Source organism: Rana temporaria, chromosome 5 (genome assembly GCF_905171775.1).
Source record: "Rana temporaria chromosome 5, aRanTem1.1, whole genome shotgun sequence".
Taxonomy (NCBI): Eukaryota; Metazoa; Chordata; class Amphibia; order Anura; family Ranidae; genus Rana; species Rana temporaria.
In genome coordinates this window covers 297,447,050-297,462,043 of record NC_053493.1, presented here as the reverse complement: position 1 = coordinate 297,462,043, position 14,994 = coordinate 297,447,050, and the positions used below count along the sequence as shown (strand labels likewise).

At 43.5% G+C, this 14,994-nt stretch overlaps 1 protein-coding gene across 1 annotated transcript in view; it reads left to right on the top strand.

The window, feature by feature from the left end:
* Nucleotides 1–14,994, top strand: part of SMCHD1 (structural maintenance of chromosomes flexible hinge domain containing 1) — a 504,574-nt gene that overhangs the window by 400,857 nt on the left and 88,723 nt on the right. The window contains exon 43 of the mRNA XM_040354031.1: nt 7,549–7,658. Within this exon, the coding sequence (XP_040209965.1) occupies nt 7,549–7,658 (110 nt within the window). The remainder of the gene's footprint in view (nt 1–7,548; nt 7,659–14,994) is intronic.

The following is a 14,994-nucleotide window of genomic DNA, read 5'->3' as shown; positions in this document are numbered from 1 at the left end:
TAAATACAATGAAACATGTTATAATGGTCATGCTATGAACAGTCCAATGCAGATATTTCATTGAGCAAACATGGAGTACATACCAGCTTGCCTAGTCAATATTTAAAATATAGGAATTAAGGAATAAAGGAATTAAAAGAAGGGAAGACGAAAGTGGGGGAGAAAAAAAGGATGGAAGGAGTCTCACTACTAAAATAGCTAAACATGAAAAGGTATACTTGAGATAGAACTGTTGACATTCAAACATTTACATATTCTTAACGAGAAGTAATTTAATTGTAAAGCAACCCTTAACTGAGACTACATTGGTCATTTTGAATTGCACTCTAACGCATTTCTGCTGCTTCTTTACATTGCATGTGGTACATTATGCTGCATAAAATGTTGCAGGACTTTTTTTTTGTGTTGAGGTGCATTGCAGCCCAGCCCCTGCCTAGCGTAACAAGTCGCAATGCCTGCCCTGTGGGACACTGTATTGTAGTGTAAGTGGGTCCTAATGTATTATTATTATTAAGTTCAAAGACTTTATTTTAATAAATATTTTCATTAGTTGTCTGTTTTGTTTCCCCCTGCTGATAGCGACAGGAAACTTTGCCAGCCTTCTAAACTGTAATATAAACACTGTAAGCAGGCGCAAGGACGAGGGGGAGAGTGCAGACATAGGACTTAAATTACAGTACTTTGTTGTAGTTTCACAGGACAGTGAGGGCTTGTTTTAAAGCTTACATTTTTTTTTATTATACCTTAATGTCCATAAGTCTGGCCACATTTTATAAACTATTTGGCATGCAGTCTGAGAGGGTAAAATAAAAAAAAAAGGGGGGGGGGGGGAATTTTCAAAACTATTACATGCATCAGTTTCACCCTAATGAGAAGGACTGGAGCTAAGGGTAGCCCCGAACCAGGCCCCCCGGCACCCCACACGGGATCAAACTGTGCCAAGAACATGGTCCCGGCTCCCTCCCGCCCCCGCCCAAGCTACTGTTACTGATGTGGGTGAGAAAAATATACTGTCAAAGAGGAGAGAAGAAGAAAAAAAAAGGGGGGGGGGATCTATATGCAGACAGTAACCTTGCAAAAAAAAAAAAAGCGCATATATTAAAAGTTAAGAACACACCAACTGACAGAAAAAGTAAGAGAGGGATAGAGAAAATAGAAAGAGAAGGGGGGGAGGGGGAGGAGGGAAAGGAGGGAATACTTAGTGCCTATCTCCCCATGAAATTCCGGTTAAACGTGTACAGGATCATGGTTAAGGGGGACATCAATATAAACAGCCCAAGGAGTCCAAACCTCATGGAACTTAGTAACGGAGTCATCTAATATGCTGGATAATTTTTCTTGAATCATGATCCATGAGATTTTCTTTTTAACAATCGAAATGAGTGGCTTGGGCTGTTTCCAGGATTTGGCAATGGCTATTTTGGAGCCAAGTAAAATAAAATGAATTAGTTGTTGTGTAGATCCAGGAAGCGAGGGAGTAAGGGCATTTAATAAGGCTACGTCAGGGGTCCTAGGGATCCGAAATCCGGTCACTCTGTAAATCATGTTGAAGATGAGTCTCAAGAATGAGCGGATCCTAGGGCATTCCCACCAGATGTGGGCCATGGTACCCCGAAGCTGGCAACCCCTAAAACAGAGGGGATCAGCATCAGAAAACATAGCAGCCAATCTGGAGGGAGTGAGGTACCATCTGGTTATGACTTTTACATTTGCCTCTACCAAAGAAATATTCTGAATGCCCCTGAAAGATCTAGAGACAGCCTTATGCCAAGACTCCAAGCTAATGGATCTCCGAAAATCAGACTCCCAGGCCTTCATTTAAGTTGTTTTTATCATTTGGGTGAGTGAGGGCCGAGTAGATCGCTGAAATGCCTCCCCTCCGCCCCACGGCTTGTCCACACCAAATCTCATATGTAGTAAAATCAGGGGGGAGGGGTTCGGTTCTCTAGATGCTATGCAGGAAACTTGAAATTTGTCTAAAGTGGACCTTCTCTTCATCGGGGAGTTTCAGAGTGTGGATACAGTAGTTCAGGGAGATGGGACCACTAGAGGTGAAGTATTGGCCTATCCGATATAGCCCTTTATCCAGCCACCACTTAAAGTCAGTGGTCTGCAGACCTGATGGGAAATCGGGATTATTGAAAATATGTGCCAAAGGACGGATAGTGGACGTCAGGCAGGGATTGCGTTTGAGGCGGTCCCACAAAGCAAAAGACTGTGACAGTACTGGAGATAGAATAGAAGGGCGGGATTTGGCGGGGGACCAAAGTAAAAAATCTAGGGGAATAGACGGAACTGCTTGTTGTTCAATATCGACCCAATCTGGTTTCTCAAATTTAGAGTAAAGGGTGGAAAATTGAGCCAATCTAGCTGAAAGGTAGTATTTGTGAAGCTCTGGGTATCCCAGACCACCCTTGTTTCTGTGGCGGAAGAGTGTATCCTGCGGTAAACGATACCCTGAAGAACCCCAGATAAACTTAAGTAGTTGGAAAGATTTTAAATGATTTCTCCTGATCGGGATCGGAACTGAGCGAAACAAATAAAGCAACCTTGGGAGCAGCGTCATTTTAAGTGAGTTGATCTTCCCCAACCAGGAGAGGTAAAGTTTAGACCACATGGCCAGATCAGCCTCTAGTTTTTTTATAAATAGGGGGGTATAGATTTTCAGTCTTAGCTGAGAGGGTGATACCCAGATATTGGATCGAGGCATCACTCCATTTAGCTTTAAAAGATTTTTTCTGGTCCTATACTAAATTAGGGGGAAGAGATACATTCAGAGCCTCTGATTTGGAAAAATTAACGGATAGGCCTGCTATTGAAGAGAATTCATCCAGAGTGCGGTTCAGGTTGGGAAGAGTGGATAGGGGGAGGTCAAAAACAGCAGAATGTCGTCCGCAAAGAGGGCACATTTGTGGATCCGACCTCCACATTGGACCCCCGATATATTAGGGTTCTGTCTTATAGCAATTGCTAGGGTTTCAATTGCAATGGCAAAAATAAGTGGGGACAACGGACAACCCTGTCGAGTGCCTCGTTTAATTTCGATAGGGGAGGAATAATGTCCTTTAATCCTGACTAGTGCTCTAGGGTTTGAGTAAAGGGCCCTGATAATACCCATGAACCTGGTACCAAAACCCCATTTTTCTAGAATATTAAAGATATAGGGCCAGGACACGGAGTCAAAGGCCTTCTGAAGGTCCAGAGATAGTAGAAATCCCTTTTGGGGGTTACCTCCCGCCCAGTTGGTTTGTAGGATCGATACCAGGTCTATTGCACGTCTAATTTGGTCTGGGCCTTGTCTGCCGGGTATAAATCCCACCTAGTCTTTATGTACATAGTGCCCGATAAACCCTGCCAATCTATTGGCCAAAATTTTAGTGAGAATCTTAAGATCGTTGTTGATGAGGGAAATTGGACGATAATTAGTGACATCTTCAGGATTTCTGTCTGGCTTGGGTATTATTGTGATAAAGGCTGTATTAATCTGGGAATCAAAGGGGTCGCCTTTGGCTTTAAAATTAAAAAAACTTTGTTATGTGTGGCGTTAGTATGTCTAAAAAAAAATTGTAATAGGGGACAGGTAGACCATCAGGGCCAGGGGCAGACCCGCTGCGGAGACTCTTTACCACACCCCTCACCTCTTCCTCTGTGATTGGGGAATCCATTATGTCCCTATGGGTTGTAGACAAGGAAGGGATAGGAAGTCCCTCGAGAACTCGTGAGGTCAAGTCAGAAGAGGGCAGGGTGGAAGCATCATAAAGTTTAGAGTAGAAGCCTTGAAAAGCATCTAAGATTTTGGTTGGATTGGTTGTAGGAGGGAGACCCCCTATTTTAATCTTGGGCATTGAAAGTAGTTTGGGCTTAGGGGTTAGTTTGGACGCAAGAAGGGGGACGATTTTGTCTGCCTGAGAATAAAATTTATGTTTATTCCATCTAATTGATTTTTCTGCCCGGGTCGTGAGAGCGAGGTTAAGAGCCAACCTGGCGTTATCTAGTTGGATTATGGGTGTTCCGGAAGGGTTTTTTTTATGCATAGCTTTAAGGGAAAGATAGTCAGTTTCCAATTTATCTATTTACGCTTTTCTTCCCTTTTTTACTTGCGTGGAGATCTGGATGAGCTTACCCCTGATGAAGGCTTTGTGGGCAGCCCAAAGCGTTTCAACTGAAACTTCTTCTGTGTCATTAAATTAAAAGTATTCTGTCAGGGCATTTTCTATCTCCGTGACTCTGATAGGGTCCGAGAGCAGAGACTCATTCAGCCTCCAAAACATGCGTGACCCAACCGGAAGACCCAGTTTAAGAGATATGATCACCAAAGAATGGTCGGATAGAGCAGAATCTCTGATAGAGGCGGAAAGGACTGCCGGTAGAATGGTAGAAGGAGTGAGAATATGGTCTATGCGAGCATATGTAAGGTGAGGGTGAGAAAAATGAGTGTAATCTCTTTTGGAGGGGTTGAGTTCTCTCCACGTGTCAGCTAATCCAAATTCGTGAAGGATTTTTGCAATTTTAAGGCTTTCTCTTGTGGGACGTATTATCCTAGACCCTGGCGGTTTTGTTTTGTCTAATCCCTGATCTAGAGCTGTGTTAGAATCTCCCCCGAAGACTATGGTGCCCTCTAATTCGGGGGATAGGGTATCTAGTAGTGATTTGAAAAATTTAGCTTGACCTTTGTTAGGCGCATAATATGAGACCAGAGAGAAGAGTTGGTCTCTTATTTTGCCTTTCACTAAGATAAACCTCCCTTCTGGATCAATAGTATCAGAAATCTTCACAAAAGTACATTTCTTAGAGATCAGGATTGCCACCCCTTTGGTTTTGTTTTCAGCACTGGCCAGATAAAATTGAGGAAAATATGAGTGGATAAAAGTAGGGCTATAACGGACAGGAAAGTGAGTCTCTTGTAGCATAATGATGTCTAGATGTAGAGATTTATAGTGGTCCATTACCTTTCTCCGTTTAATTGGAGAATTAATGCCTTGCACATTATGAGAGGCAATGCGGAGCCTAACGTCTAGTGAATCAGCCATGGAGCGTAGAATTGGCACCCCGTCCAAGGCGGCCCCCACTCACCTGTTGCAGACCCAGGTCCCAAAGGAATTCAATTACAGGAGCATCCATATTCTCGAAGGTTGAACCCCTGAGGATAGAGTGAAGAAGTTAAGAACCTGCAATTAAAGCATACATTAGGCACAATCGATTGTAAATAGGGAAAACTGGGTAAGGTAAGGAGAGACAGAAAAGAACAGAAAAAAGTAGGTCTCCCTGAAAAGAAAAGCGGACCCCCGGGGGGGAGAATCCCCGGAGACTCTGAGAAGTGAGAGTAGAATCAGCTTCCCCTAAATTGGAGAGAGCTGTCCACCCCTCGGAAACCATCAGGTGTCCGAAGGACGGATGGAGGCGCATTGGAACCAAGCTGGAACCGGGCGCCCATAATTGCACATTTTGTAGACTATCAATCACATGTTTGGTACACAGCATTTAAATATATTTCTATTGCTTAAACAAACCGCCCCAACTGATCCCCCCGAGCCCCCGTCCTCCCACCTAGCGAGACGACGGGGACCCAAAGGGACCAAATCAGAGCGTCAGCGACAAAAAAGGCGTCACTCCTCCTAGGCAAAAAACTAAATAAATGTAAGTAAAAGAAAAAATAACATTTGGTCAACAGGGCTTGAGGCTGAGCCCCAAATTCCCAACAGGATCAATAGAAAGGGATCCAATACAGGGCCCCAACATAGTAGATAGGAGGAACTGTAAAAGAAAAGTTTGAACCGCACAGCACTGTAGCCATCTGGGACGTCCAGATGAGGAAAAAATAAAAACAAAAGTCAAAAAGGCCTATAACATTCAGTAACATATATGGGGAAGAACCCCCCAAAGCGACCAATTCAAAATGAGGAGAGAATCATAACGGATCGATCCTCTGATCCAGAGCCAACCCGCAAGACAAGCGTGGATCCGCTGGAAGAGCAGGAAAGTCAGATCTTCAAGTTGTTCCATTGTCCCTTGCTTTCTTATATTTGCCCTTCAGCCAAAGGGGAGATTGAGGACTGGTAGGGATAGCTCGTTTGTTGGATCCCTGCCCTACAGAGGTAGTATCCATGTCAGCTTCTTGTGTTTTGAGCTTCAAACGCAGTAGTAAATTTTCTCCTTCATGAAAGGTGGAAAAAGCAAACGGTTTACCATTGACTGCGAATTTGACCGCAAAGGGGAAGGCCCACTTATATTTGATGGCTTTCTGGGATAGGGCTTGAAGCAGCGGTTTAAGAGATCTCCTTCTTTGTATTGTGGACGGAGAAAGGTCTGCAAAAAGTTGTACATGATGTCCCTGGCACATTATTGCCTGAGCCGCCCTCGCTTGTCTCATGACCTCCTCCTTAATGGAGTAATGATGGGGGTTTGGCGATGATGTCTCTCGGGGAACCATCTTTCCTAGGGGGCCCCAATGCTCTATGAGCCCTATCCAGTTCCAAATGCTGAGGAGAGATATTAGGGAGGAGATTTTTAATTAGATCCTGAACTGCCTCAGGCACATTGAGGATAGTTTCTGGGAGTCCGCAAATTCTAATATTAGACCTCCTTGATCTGTTCTCGAGGTCGTCTATGCAGGACATCGCCACATCCAATTGATCTTGAAGCGAATGAATGTGGTTATAATTCTGGGTTGTGGCGACTATTGTTTCCTCCATTTTGTTTTCAATGGCTTCAATCCTAGAGCCCAGGGATTGGAAGTCTGCCTTTAAATCATTTGTTATCTTACCTGCCGTTTGGGACAGTCCCTTGTCCAGCAAAGCTGAGAATTTAAGAAACCGGTCCTCCATGAGGAAAACAGGCTCCATGGGACGTGCGTCATGGGTTAGGACACTTTTCTGTAATGGTGTAGCTATTCCCATAGATGAAGGGGTTAATTCAGACACCAACAGTTTTTTTAAGGAATCCCCAGGGGCAGAGGACAGGGAGCATATCTGTGGATGCATTCCCACTGAATCTGTGATAATTTGAGGATGAAAGAGGGATGGCTCTGACCTGATCTTCTGTTCAGTCAGGCTGTGTGCTGGTGCCTGAAGCAGCGGTGCGGTGGCCATCTTGGATTTACCTTACGGGTCTTCAGCGCTCTAATATGGCTTAAAAGCCTCGGTTCAGCGCGGACCAGGCTGTGTGAGAGTGTGCCCGCTTCTATGAGGAGTTAGCCCGTGCTTTTAAAAATTTTCTGGGGCGGCTGTGTACCTCAAAACGGGTGCCGCGGTGACAGCCTGGAGCAGAGTTTACGGCTCAGGCGTCCATCCCCGCGTCCATATGCGCACCTCCACATATCTATTTTAAGCTATATTGTTAGCAGCAAGCCATCAAAATCAGGTAAACAAAATAGCATGTTTTTTAGTGAACAATTTTGAGGTTGACATTGCTTGTTGTTATTATTTTTATCCTTATTGCTACCGTCTCTTATCATTACTGTGCTTGCTATAGAAAATGCGTTTTTTTGTTTGTTTTTTTGTTACATGCTGCAATTTAGAAATAAATCTGTTATTGTGTTTTGATTTCAAGGCCTTTGCCACACATGGTTAATGGAAAGAAACAATTCAATTCAACAGGAAATCCAGTGTTCGCTAGAGATCTCTTGGTATTCCCTGACCGCAAAGAAGAGTGTCAAAAAGGTTATGTAACACTTTTTTACTGCATTATGTCATAGTATTGAACAAATTTTTGTCATTCATTTTGGAGGTCTGTGAGTTCTCTACTCATATCATAGTTTGTACATGATAAATACATATAAAATAATCAAAAACCTTCAATAATAGTACTCACTATAAAGAACTGTGTCAAAAATTCTAGTGTTCACATAAATGATATGTGCAATCCAAGGAATAAAGTCTCTTTTGGATCTCAGATGGCAATATCAGTAAAATTCTCCACGTAAAACATTATCCAAAAGTCTGTTTTTTTTCACAAGTGTGCTAGATCTCTTCCATCAAATACCCCAAAAGGTAATAAATTCACCTCTCAGTTTTGACCGCTTTAATAAATGTCAGTCCAAATGTGCAGGTGCAAATTCTCCTCTAATCCTTTCACTGCACAGTCCATACGGCTTACGGACCTACATCACTGCTTCCAGCTGGCCAGGTCTTTACTCAGTACGGACCTCATTTCTCCTGCTATAAGCTCATGGTGGCTTCAGTGATCATGTGACCCCACAAACCCCATCCCCTGCACCTCTACTCTAGAGAAGCCGGCTTCCCTCCTCTGCCGCTCCTGCTGGGTTCAGGTGCTGCAGAGGCTTAGAGGGAATCAAAACACCCCCCCCCCCCCCCGCATCTCTGATCCTCTGCTGCTCCTGTGTACACTGATAACAATTTAGAGGAATGGTGCGCTCATTCCACAATGCTATGACAATAAATTTAATACAACTTCAATAATTCATGCGTGAACAACCAAAAAGTGACATGTCATAAATACCGAATAATTATTTGTGATTGTCCCACGTAATAATAAATATAAAATTAGAATCCTTCTTTAAACTTTGAGTGCCTCCTCACTGGAAAACTTCAGGGATAAATACCACCACCACCAGGTGAATTGTGCGCTCACCTTAGGAAGCGACACCACTGGGTCAAATCATGTCTTTTAGCTGGCAGGGAAACGCCACTGCATTTGGTCTCTTTAAATCTCCTTCAATGAAAAGACTAATTCTCTGGAGTGGCAGGGTCCTTCTGGTATTGAATAGTTGCTTCAATTAAGCCTTGTGTATGTCAAGCATTTGTACGGTACCATGAAAGTCCACAATAGCCTCAGTCCGCTATTTTTCCCATTACCTGAGTCCTATCTTGATACAGTGGTATGCCCGAGTAACAACAAAACCTGGGGAATGCCCAGGGAAAAACCAAGCCTACTTACCGACCAGCTTGCAGAACAACCAATTAACCTGTCTAACAGTATGCGTTAAAAACAGGGGTTTTGTCCGCATGCATTTGCAAACGCATGCGTGAGCCACAGAGCTGCGCCAAGGCACCCTGTAATCTGTGGTCCTAACACTAAACAATGAGCGTCCCCACAGTGGAGGCACATGCATTTTAATGGATAGATAGGGGCAGGTGGACTGAAGGGGAGCCACTCCTCCTTAAAGGTACAGGAGCACACCAAACACCCAGCATGTAGCACAATGGCTGCAAAGGTGTTGGTGCACTGCTGGACCAATATAAGCACCACAGGTGAAACATAAACGTGTCCACCGCCCCATCTATTGCTGGCAATTGCAGTAAGTAGCATTGGAAGGCTAAAGCAGATAATAACAAAACCTGGGGAATGCCCAAGGAAAAACCAAGCCTACTTACCGACCAGCTTGCTGAACAACCAATTAACCTGTCTAAAAAGTATGCGTTAAAACAGGGGTTTTGTCCACACGCATTTGCAAACGCATGCGTGAGCCACAGAGCCGCGCCAAGCCACCCTGTAATCTGTGGTCCTAAAACTAAACAATGAGCATCCCCACAGTGGAGGCACATGCATTTTAATGGATAGATAGGGGCAGGTGGACTTAAGGGGAGCTACCCCTCCTTAAAGGTACGAGTGCAGCAGTACTACTTTCGCTTCCTCTCCTCCCAAACATCGAAGGAGATTTAAAGAGACCAAATGCAGTGGCGTTTCCCCACCAGGAACACCAAAGATATACCAGCTAAAAGGCATGATTAGACCCAGTGGGGTCACTTCCTAAGGTGAGCGGGCAATTCACCTGGTGGTGGAGGTTGTAGTATTTATCACTGAAGTTTTCTTGTGAGGAGGCACATAATGAAGCACAAAGTTTAAAGAAGAAATAAAAATATAAAATTAGAATCATCATTAAGTGGGACAATCACATGAATTATTCAGTATTTATTACATATCACTTTTTGGTTGTTCACACATGTCACAGTATTGTGGAATGAGCGCACCCTTCCTCTAAATTGTTATTTATATTCATGTAAGATCACTGTATAAATGGTGCAGCTGTTCTGAGTGTTTCAACTATATTTAACTCCCCTGGTGGTAATCCCGAGTTGGGCTCGGGGTGAATTTTCATTACCAAAAGCAGTAACCCTGAACCACACTTGAGATTGCATCACATTATCCTGGGTAACTTACCTTGTCCACCAGAGGATCCTGCGATGTTCTCCTGCTGTGTCTGCGGGCTGTGTACTCCGCCTGATGTACTGTGTGCCGGGTTCCGTTCCCTGCAAGCGTTGTTTCCTGTTTCTCCTTAGTAAGCCTGCCACCGTCATCCGAGCGGTGGTTAGTCAGCCAGAACAGCTTACTGAGGAGGAACAGGAAGTTCCACACCCACACTGATGCCAGATTGGGAGCAGCAGCTATGCCTGTGCAGCCATTGCATCCCAATTGACATAAATGAGACTGCCTGCAACGGGGATGCATGTACATCCTTGTGCAGGTAAACAAGGCCATCCAAGGGCATACACTTTTTAGTATGCCACATGTGAAAAATGCCTTAGTAGCAATTTAGCCGGAATGTTGTAAGTTATGTTGTGTTTGTGTGCACTAATAATGATTATAGTATATTTTTAGTGAAAATAGCGATTTGATAACCCTTTGTGCAGTTATTGCAGGACCTTAAAAATAAATTAGTAGCACATTTTTTTTTTATTCTATAGGTCAAGTGCTTACAGAAAATCTATGGTTTGAGGGGTTGAATTTTACAAATTCTGAAAGCTGTAATGGAAAAATAACCTCCAGCTTTTTAGAGTAAATAGTTTTTATTTACATTACCATTTGACAAAAGGTGCAATTTAAAATGTACAAATATTTGTTCTTTATTAACTTAATACAGTTTTGTAATTGTTGCCATGTATGAATCTGCTAACAATGATTTTAGTGTATTTTTAGCAAATATATTATTTTGATAAACATTTGCGTAAATATCACGGGGCCTTAAAAACCAGTAGCACCTTCTTTATATTCTACTGGCCATGTGCTTTTAAAAATACATGGGTTGAGGTGGTCTTTTACAAACTCTGAAAGCTGCATGTCATAAGTTAAAACTTAGGGATTTTTAGAGACATTTTTGCATACGTCCTAATTTTCACCATTTCTCAAAAAGGCGCAATTTAAAATTTACAAATATTTGTTATTAATTAACTCAATACAGGTTAAGCTTTTATATTTAGTAGGGATTTTGTAAAATGTGTTTGTTTTTATCTGCTAATAATGATTTTATTGTATTTTTAGAAAAAATATTGTTTTGATCAACATTTGCGCAAATATCAATGTGCCATAAAAATCAATAGCACCTTACTTTTATTCTACTGGTCCTATGCTTTTAGAGGATACAGTATATAGTTTGGGGGTATTTTACAAACTCTGAAAGCTGTACATGAAAAATTAAAACCTCCACATTTCTGGCGAATTTTGGTTATTTTAGTTTTGTGTACATTTAATTTTCATCATTTGGCAAAAAGGTGCAATTTAAAAAAAAAAATTTTTTATTTATTAACTAAATATAGGTTAATCTTTTATATTTAGTAGGAATTTAGCAGGAATTTCGTAAAAATCGGCTGTACTTGTATCTGGTAATAATAATGTTAGTGTATTTTTAGCAAAAATATTGCTTTGGTAAACATTTGTGCATATATTGTGGGGACTTAAAAATCAGTAGTACCTTTTTTTATCCTACTGGTCCTATGCTTTTTGAAAAGGTTTGGGGTCTTTTACAACCTCTGAAAGCTGTAAGTGAGAAATAAAAACCTCCAGATTTTTGGGGAAATTTCGATATTTACATTTTTGCGTATGATTTTCACCATATCGCCAAAAAGCGCAATTTCAAATTTACAAATACTTATGTATTAAATAAAGTGACTAAAGTGCTGATATAGATATCAAAAAATAAACCCACATAACAAGTGTGCCAAATATAATTAGATGATCAAATGATAAAAGCTGCAAACTAAGATAATTGTGTTACAATCACTAGACAAATATGATAAAAAAAGTATAGTTTTGCTAAAATAAACCTATTAAAAATCAATCACACCTCTGACTACAAAGCTTGTGCTCGTGCTAAATAAACAACTAAAGGTGCATATTAGAATCAGAGAATAAATTATTGTCCACAGTGCAGGTATATACGAGCTGATGTATAACATGAATCAATCACTGCAGATGGTTCCTGGCTTGCAGTAAACACTGCTCCACATACGCTCATAAATGGAAGGGTGCAAGGTTCTGTGTGTCAAAAGTTCAGACAATGGCTCAGATCTCACGGCACTCTGAGAAAACAAAAATAATAGAACATTAGCGCAATATGCTAATGCTGGTAACAGAAACAATACAGTATGTGCTCCACTCACAAGCCCCCTGCGGGGTAATAGTTTAACCTTTTTGCTGCCAGACCCTACGCTCCACTTTTAAACTGGGTTAACCGGACCATTTTCTTTATCGTACATCACGGGACACAGAGCAGCATATTCATTACTATGTGGGTTATATGGAGTACCTTCAGGTGTTGACACTGGCAATCTCAAACAGGAAATGCCCCTCCCTATATAACCCCCTCCCATAGGAGGAGTACCTCAGTTTTTACGCCAGTGTCTTAGGTGTTAGTCATGGTTTAGCTTGCCTCCGCATCCTTGGGATTAGGTGAGCTACCGGTTCTGTCCAAAAAAGCCTGAGCGCTAAAGTGGTCAGTAACCGGACCCCAAACCCTTGGGGTATAGCCCATAATGCTTTCTTTTTAAGAGAGCTGGACCCTGGGCCCAGAACTTAGAAAACCTTTGGGCGCCTAATGTTTTCTGTTTGCCAGGGTGCTGTATGGGTCCAGGACAGTGGATCCTTCATGGAAGAAGAAGGTTCCCAGGGCCTGAAGGTCTAGACATCCCCACGGAGATGGGGGAAGATTGGGCCTCTTGCTTGGCAAAGTCCTGCGGCATGGAGCAGGTAAGTAAGGGGAAAAACTTGCGGAACTTGGCTCTTAGCAAGTTTTTTCTGGGAGGTCACAGGGGACATGCCTAAGGTTATGCATTGCATCTGGCAAACCAGTCACATATCATGAAGATAGGATGGCTCTATATGTTATCATTCCCCATAAAAAGTGACCTCCCTGGTAGTGTTGGAAAAGCTGTGAGTGGGGCCTTTTGTGTACAAATGTATGTGTGTTCAGAGAGCTATGCTTACCTGCAAGCCTCCAGGCGATGCTCTATCCAGTCCTCTTCCTCATGCCTGCAAGGCAGGCAAAAAACGCTGACCTCCTCGTGTGTTCCAGGCCTGCGGCTGCAGGAACAGAGAGGCCCTTCCTCCCAACCCCCCCCCCCGTCGGCGGGCGCGCGCGCGGTGCGCGTGCACGTGTTATAGGCGCATTTGGCGCCGTTTTAGCTGGGGGGGAAGGGCGGGTCAGTGGTTTAAGGAAGGGGGCGGCCCTTCCTTAGTGCCACAGCTCATTCAATACTTTGGCTTGAGGGAGGAAGGACTGGAGTGAAGCACGGGGCGCTGAGGACACACAGTGGCCAGAAAGAATACTACAGTCTTCAGAAGATTGTGGTTTAGCCTAGGAATAGGCTGTTTTTTCTTTTCCATCTCATAGTCTTTTCTTTGGCAATACTACTCAGGGGGATAGAATGTTTTTTCTTGCCTAGATTGAAAAAAAAAAAAAAAAAAAAGTGTCATCTGGGGTAGAGGAAACATTTTTTATTCCCCAAACAGGTGTTTGGGCATTTAACTATTTATAAGTCCCAGGTACCAATAAGTAGCAGGTGTGCCTCGGTATTGTACCATGGCATCAAAGAACATGCCAGAGGGTACAAAAGGTGGGGATTCCCCCACAGAGTCTGAGGTCTCGGACAGAGCTATGCCGCTGCTTTCCCCACAGGGAGCCTTTGGGCCATCGGGATCTGGGGCTGGAGCTGACGCGAGTCAACCCAACCCTAAGATGGTCACGGAGGAGGTGTTGCTCACCTCTTTAAATGAGATGCGGAGAAGCATGGGAGAAATGATAGCCGCAGCTATGCGGGGTAGTAAGCGGAATAGATCTCCGTCACCCGTGCGCGGACCCTCGGAAGAGGAGGTCCTTTCCTCTGGGGAATTGGACGACCTCTTGGACAAAGACCAAGTAGGTTCAGGGATCGAAGATCCGGATACAGAGGAGTCTGGGGCAGTCTCCCTGAGGGAGAGCTGGTGGATTCAAGGCTTGACGGACTTGGTCCATAAGGCATTCAACCTGCCTGTACCAGATCTCCAGGTATCGACGATTTCAGCTTTGGGCTCACTGAGGGCGCCTCAAAGCAGTGCTGTGTTTCCGATCCATCCTCTATTGGAGGGAGTCTTGTTCCAAGAGTGGAACAAACCAGACAAGGTGTTCTTACCACCTAAGAAATTTTCTGTCTTATATCCTATGGAAGAAAAGTTTTCCAAGAGATGGGCTTCTCCTGCAGTAGACGCAGCCATCTCATGTGTTAACAAATCGTTAACATGCCCTGTAGAGAACGTACAGGTTTTCAAAGATCCAGTTGATAAGCGCTTGGAAGCACTACTTAAGAACTCCTTCACTTCTGCAGGGGCAGTAGTACAGCCAGCCGTGGCTGCGATTGGAGTCGCTCAAGCTTTATCAGATCAATTTAAGCAAATGCTTGAACTTATTCCTGCCGAGCAGGCAGAAGAATTTTCGGATGTCCCTAAGGCCATATGTTTTACGGTAGACGCAATCAAGGATTCCATCCAGCAAGCGTCACGTTTATCGTTATCCCTTATCCATATGAGAAGACTCTTATGGTTGAAAGGCTGGGAGGCTGAGCCCCCATGCAAGAAGCTCCTGGTAGGGTTCCCCTTCCATGGAGGACGGCTCTTCGGAGAGGACCTAGATAAATACATTCAGACCATTTCAAGCGGCAAGAGTACACTCTTGCCAACTAAGAAGAAGGTTCAGGGGCCTGCGTTTAAACGACAGTCCTCCCCTGGGCAGGGGCCCTCTAATGCCAAGCAGTATCGACGGCCTCCTGCAAGAGCAAACTTCGGCTT